At 36.3% G+C, this 6,639-nt stretch overlaps 1 protein-coding gene across 3 annotated transcripts; it reads left to right on the plus strand.

Annotated features, from left to right (window-relative positions):
- LOC130734058 (tRNA (carboxymethyluridine(34)-5-O)-methyltransferase-like) lies at nt 1–6,507 on the plus strand. Of its 3 annotated transcripts, XR_009017739.1 has the most exons (5): nt 1–155; nt 677–1,732; nt 3,193–3,750; nt 4,029–4,155; nt 6,098–6,507. XR_009017739.1 is itself a non-coding variant. In XM_057586357.1 (3 exons), the coding sequence occupies exons 2-3, from the start codon at nt 681–683 to the stop codon at nt 3,275–3,277; spliced, it is 1,137 nt and encodes a 378-aa protein (XP_057442340.1). In that variant the 5' UTR covers nt 1–155; nt 677–680; the 3' UTR covers nt 3,278–3,771. The 3 variants fall into 3 exon arrangements, 1 of the variants encoding a protein (XP_057442340.1); XR_009017737.1 differs by having other exon boundaries at nt 4,029–6,507; XM_057586357.1 differs by lacking the exons at nt 4,029–4,155; nt 6,098–6,507 and having other exon boundaries at nt 3,193–3,771.
- Nucleotides 6,508–6,639: the final 132 nt, after the last annotated feature.

Here is a 6,639-nt window from a genome sequence, read left to right on the forward strand (position 1 = left end):
TTTCCCTTCCCTGTTTTCCTTTCCATCTATTTTCACCCTAAACAAACACAGTGTGAATGTTCCTCATTGATATCCAAACCCTAAATCTCTTCTTTCCAGCGATCAATGGAGACTCCCTTCAATCAGTCTTTTCGAGCGACGCCCCTCAAAGAATGGTACCACGCCTTTTCCCTCATCAATCGTTTCGCAATTCGTGTTTCCAAACTTCGAATCTTTTGCATTTGGGGGTTTTGAAAAACGTCTTTGTCTGTGTCCATTATTTGTGATTGGTTTTTCCAAATTGAGTGAAAAATTTCATCTTTTCAACTGGGTATGGTATAGAGTTGGTATTTGTTGGATTTCTACAGTGAAAAACAACACCCAACTAGTGAACATGTAACCCAAAGGAGTTTTCTGTATTAATAGGTTTTTTCTTTCTGTTTAGAATTCAATTCAATAGTATTTTTGTTAATCATATGATGCTAATTGAACTCCTAAAGTTGGAATTTTTGTAACTGGGTGTTGTAGTGATTCTGAGTTTGTGTTACTCTTCTCAATCAGTTGTAAATGAGAGATGTAATTTTCATATGTTGATTTTGAACTTTATATTCGTATATGAATGAATCACTATTGGGTAATAGATTTGATACATAAATGAGAGACATCATTTGCAAAATTTGCTTTTAACTTTATGCAGGTGAATGGTTCATGCTCATAGTGCTCTAAAACTAACATCAAGTAGATTCTTCTACAACCCTAGGGGAGTTCTCGGTTTACTCACTGCTATTGGTGGTTGTGTCTGTCATTCAGGATTTTGTTCAATGACACAAATCAATTCTGAAGTGGGTTCTAGTTTATGTAGTATTCTTGCCCCAAATGGGGAACCCTGCATCACAGATTCCTCATCAGTAGTTGAGAACCCTACCACTTCGTCGGTGAGCGTGCGGTCTACCCCTGAAATTGAAAAGAAGTTTGTTCATCATGTTTATGATGCTATTGCGCCGCATTTCAGTTCCACTCGGTTTGCCAAGTGGCCAAAGGTTGCCTCTTTTTTGTCATCTTTGCCTTCAGGATCTCTTGTCCTGGATGCGGGATGCGGGAATGGGAAGTACTTGGGTTTAAATCAAGATTGTTTTTTTATTGGATGTGATATAAGTCCTTCGTTGATTAAAATATGCTCAGATAGAGGACATGAAGTTATGGTTGCAGATGCAGTGAATCTTCCTTACAGAACTGGTTTTGGTGATGCGGCAATATCTATAGCTGTGTTACATCATTTGAGCACTGAGAATCGAAGGAGAAAAGCAATAGAAGAGTTAGTCCGAGTTGTTAAAAAGGGTGGCCTTGTTCTTATTACAGTTTGGGCTGTAGAACAAGAGGATAAATTGCTGGTCACCAAATGGACTCCGCTTGCAGAAAAAAATCTTGAAGAGTGGCCAGAACCTGGAAATCATTGTGCTCGGGTTCCTTCATTTTCATCATTGGAAAGTATTCCAGAAAGTGAGGAGAGTAGCTCGGTTGAGCACGTTAAAGTTTGCAATGAGTCAAAATCATCAAGTGATTTGAATGAAGAAAAAAAATTGAAGAATCAACAGGAGTATTTTGTTCCTTGGCATTTACCTTATCATCGTGCAGAAATCAGTGGTTCTTCTGCAGATGCTCTTGCTACTGGTCTTGCAACTAAAGATGACAAAAAGGGGGCTGTAGTGTACAATAGATATTATCATGTTTTTAGTCAAGGCGAGCTTGAAAGGTAACATCACACCCTCCCCACATATGAATTTTTTATATGAATATGGAATAAAATTAACAAATCTTTAATCCACTTCTTTTCTTCTTTTTATCTTAGCTTGTTTGCCATGGGAATGTATCTTCAAATGTACAAGTTGTTTTAGAATCTTCTTGGAAGTTTTGTTTCATCTTCCCCCATGTAATAAGTTGCTAAAGTTGAAATTACACCAATTAGGCTTCATGTTGGGCATGCTTGATCTCAGATGTTGATTGTGTTATGTTGTCATACTTCATATATTAATCTAAAATTATGGATTGTATAAGCTAAGTAGGATGAGATGGAAACATATACAACAACAACAGCAACAGCAACAAATGTCTTATCCCACTACGTGAGGTCGGCAAACATATGATTCAGAAAAGTCATTTCAAGGTTCAAACTTAAAACATTGCTGGAATGTTAGCAAGTTATCAAATGATGAATACTCGCATAGTCTAATTTGCTTTTTTTTGGCACTCCTATCAGAGATTGAATTGCTATTTCTTAGAGTAAAAGTTATATTCTAAGCCATGATGGTTTTAAAATATAAGGATAGGTGGTAACTGGTAACAAACAAGAAGCTCCAAATATTGAGGCAGTGTCATGCCATTATGTGTCTTCTTTACCACTTAAATTAGTCAGCCGGATCTGAAGATGCATGACAAATTTATAATTTACTTTTTTTCACTTGTAGGTCCCTGCTACTCTATATTTTAAAGGCTTAAATACTCTGTAGGTCCCTGAAATTGTATGCCGTACGAAAATAAGTCCCTGAATTTTTTTTTTCCGATTCCGAATCCCTGGAATTTTTTTTTAATCAGAATAAGTCCCTACTCGTGTTTCCAGCCTATGTGACACAATTTTTGCTGAGTCATTTATTCCATGTTGGCTTTTCTATTTTATTTAAATACACATGGATTAAAAAAATAAAATAAAATATTTTAATTTTAATTTAAAATCTTTTTAGGGTTAATTAGATTTAGTGATTTAGGGTTAATTAGATTTTAATTTTAAATTTAAACATTTAAATTTAAAATTAGAATCTTTTTAGGGATTTAGGGTTAATTAGGTTAATAACATTTTAATTTTAAATTTAAATGTTTAATTTTTTTTTTAATATATGTGTATTTAAAAAAATAGAAAAGCCACGTGGAATAAATGACTCAGCAAAAAATGAGCCACATAGGCGGGAAACACGAGTAGGGACTTATTCTGATTAAAAACATAATTTCAGGGATTCGGAATCGGGAAAAAAAATTTCAGGGACATATTTTCGTACGACAGACAATTTCAGGAACCTCGAGAGTATTTAAACCTATTTTAAATTACTATTTCAAATAGTAAAAGGAGGTTAATGCTAAACTATGTTTCAGATGACTTGGCATGCTTATGTACTGGATGCACTAGTTCTATTTCTAACTTATTTTTGTATCTTTTTGCAGTTTGGCAAATGGAATAAACAATGCAAGAGTTGTTGATCAGTTTTTTGATAAATCCAACTGGTGTATTATTCTAGAGAAGACATGATATGATGGCCAAGAAAGAAACCTAGCTGATATTTGGGGGGGGGGAACTTGTCTGCTTCCTTTTTAAGACATCTGTCCAACTAGTCAACCTCGAGTGGGTATAGAATTACTGCAACCTTTATAGCATTTTCCTGCAACTAATCTTCATTTGGCTTCTAACTTCTTGCTATCAACAAAAAAAAAAAAAATAGACAGCTACAGAACTTGGACAGTGATGATTCTCTAAGAATTTCATTATCCAAATCAGGCTGCCTTCTTCAAGCATACCCAGGTTATTGTGTTTATTGTTCTTTCTTTTTGATTTGCAAAATCCAATTTTGGTTAAAAGAATGTAGAGCAGGAAGGACATCACTGTTATGTGTATGATGGTGTTGTTGCTGGGCACTGTTTCTGCCCAGACAATGCTGAACATCTTTTAGCCACTTTCACAACAGCAGTTACATTGGTTTCATGTACTGGACAGATTATTTGCTGGTAAGCATTGCGTTTGATCAATGGTTGTTTTAGATAGACATATGAGTTGTATTTTTTATCACTACTTGAAAGTTGGTATCTAGTTGTAAATTAGCCCACCTAATTAGCTTTGAAAACAAAACTGGTTGATGGGATGGTTTGCTATTTCAAAAAAAAAATGATGACTTGCATCTGCAAACATGCTAGGAGAGAGAATGCATGAAATGCTTAAGACAAGTCATGCCCTTTTTCAAATTGTTTATCATTTGGAAAGAGATTGATATGACGTTGCGTTTCAGATGTGTCAAGAGAAAAGATTTCTGGACGATGGTTGTGAACATTTGAACTTCGCACAGACATGAGGCGGACGTTACCTCTAGTGGACGATGGATTTAGAGGATAATGAACGATGAAGGAGTAAACTATGTATGTTCCTTCTTTCCTACTTAAGAAGTTAGTATAAAGTTGTTCTTGAATGTACAATAGTAATGGTGATAGGCCCCAAAACCCTAGCGGAAGTAGAGTATGGTAATAACCTAGCCGTTTTGTAATAAATGCCCAAAAGTCCCTTTTTAAGGTACAAGTGTTCCCTTTTATAGGGGAGTACATAGAAACCCCAGGAAATTAACTAACTGGGCTACTTGGGCCTCACTACTCTCGGCCTAGTAACCTTACACTCATTTACCCGCCATGTGGAGGTCATTCCCTATTCTTGAGTGCCCTTCACCGCTTGTCGCTCTTGCTCGCCTGTTGCTTGGGGGTTTGAGTCGCCCTTGGACGGCAAGGGGCGGACCCCTTTTATGGTGAGGGGTCTGCCCAGTCATACAAGTGTAGTATCTACCCACATCTGATGGTAATTAGATTAAGACAACACACAAGAAAGGTAACAGGATATAGGCACTCACAGATGTGTATTCTCTGTAAAGCTTAGACAATATATTTTCCAGATAGGTATTGTAATTATAGACACTAGATGAGGTATAGTACACACAAGTAGATTCAGATAATAGCAAGTAACAACTAGATTCACTTAAATCTTTCTGAAAGAGTCCCTTACAGAAGACCGTCATACCTATTAAGTAGTCAAAAACAATGCAAGGGTTTTGAAAAGATAGTACCTGATTACTTGACTCCTTAATTGAGTACTGACTTTGCTTTGTGTGTTCAGCCCATGTGCATCAAGGTCTGGTCTTTTCAGTCTTGGTCTAGAAACCAGAGTTTGATTCTTTCACATTGATTTTTGGCTTTCCTTTTCATATCTCCTATGGATAATTCTTCAAAGATTGAACTAGAGATAAGATTCTGATGCTTGAGTCTCGGATGAATTGCTGGGAGATCACTAAGAATTTGTAGGAGTATCAATTTTGGTCTTTCCCATTTGAGAGCAATATGATCCCAGACTTTGTGACTCAGCTGCTTTCTTCCTCATATGAATGTTGTTGATGAGCATAGGAAGGAGAGAGCTTTGATGAGCATAGGAAGGAGAGAGCTTTTACTTTGGCATAGACTTGATTTGTAGATCCTCGTTTCATTCATAGTTCGCTAATTTTACTGATGTTCCACAAGCCACACTTAGTGGATTCCACGAAGAACTACAGTTGATATTTCTAGTATATGCATATTTCGCTGCTGAGGAGAGAGATTTGTTGTGTATAGGTTGCTCAAGATAGATGAGTAGTTGTCAACCATTTGATCGTCTCTACATCTGTTAAGATGTCAACCCAGAGCATTGCTCTGATACCAATTGAGAAATATCGCAGAGACCCAAGAGGAGGAGGTTAGATTGTGTCTGTGTAAATCTTAATGGTTGATCACTGAAAATTTCTGTTTTTAAAAATTTCTTGCATCTTTGAGTTTGATGGCAACAGATGATTGATGAGCAAGTTGCTAGAAGGTAAAGAATGAAAACACACAAATTTTTATCCTGGTTCACCCAGCATGGGCTACGTTCAGTCCTTGGTCTTTGACCAAGATTTTCTTTATTAGCAGGACTTCTCATTTTACAAGTATTCATAGGACTTCTCATAAGTGTTCTTTAATCCAGCCTCTCAAAGCTGTTGAGTATTCTCAAGGACTCATCCCAACCAAGTATTATAGGGACTCTTCCCAACTAAGTATTCTAGGGACTTCTCCCAACCAAGTATTCTAGGGACTTCTCTCAACTAAGTATTTTTGTTCAAGCCTCTCTAGGCTTTTAAGTTTTTGAGGGGCTCCTCCCAACCAAGTATTCTTTCTCAAGCCTCTTTAGGCTTTACACAAGTATTAGGAGGACTTCTTCTCATTTTACAAATTGAATGGGTGCTCAATTGAATGGTTTTAGAAGTCTTTTCCAAGAATGAACTTCCAAAGAGCAAGCTAATTTTTACAGGTTGAATTTGCTTCTAGAAAGAGAAATAACTCAATGAGGTGGAGATCTGATATGTGGCCCTCATGTCCAAGATTCGTTTGAGTGAGGGAACATTACCATTGTTGTGTGCAAGAATTAATGTGAACATTATCTTGAATATTGTTTTTATCCTGTTGTGGATGGAGAACAAGAAAACCTTGATTTATTTCTGTTTCGAAACCGAACTGTGTTTCATTGATATATGGTTTGTTAGGATCAAATTGTTCATGTTCAATTACATCTAGCAACATCCGGTTAACAACCTTGTGTGCTTAATTTATATTCTTGAATTTAAGTCCCACAGGAAACATGGATTTCTTGTGGCAAACATCTATTGTGTGGCCATTTTATCTGCATATGAGAATTTATTGGACACAAATCTCGTGTGTTTATTCATTCTTCTTGATTTATTTGGACCAACATTTTTTGCTAGAAGGATCTTGGGATAAACATGTTCTGGTGAAAATTGTCTCCCTTGTGCTATCAAAGGAAATACCTTATTATATGTGATCTTACATCATATT

The sequence above is a fragment of the Lotus japonicus genome, chromosome 1 (genome assembly GCF_012489685.1).
Source record: "Lotus japonicus ecotype B-129 chromosome 1, LjGifu_v1.2".
Lineage (NCBI taxonomy): Eukaryota > Viridiplantae > Streptophyta > Magnoliopsida > Fabales > Fabaceae > Lotus > Lotus japonicus.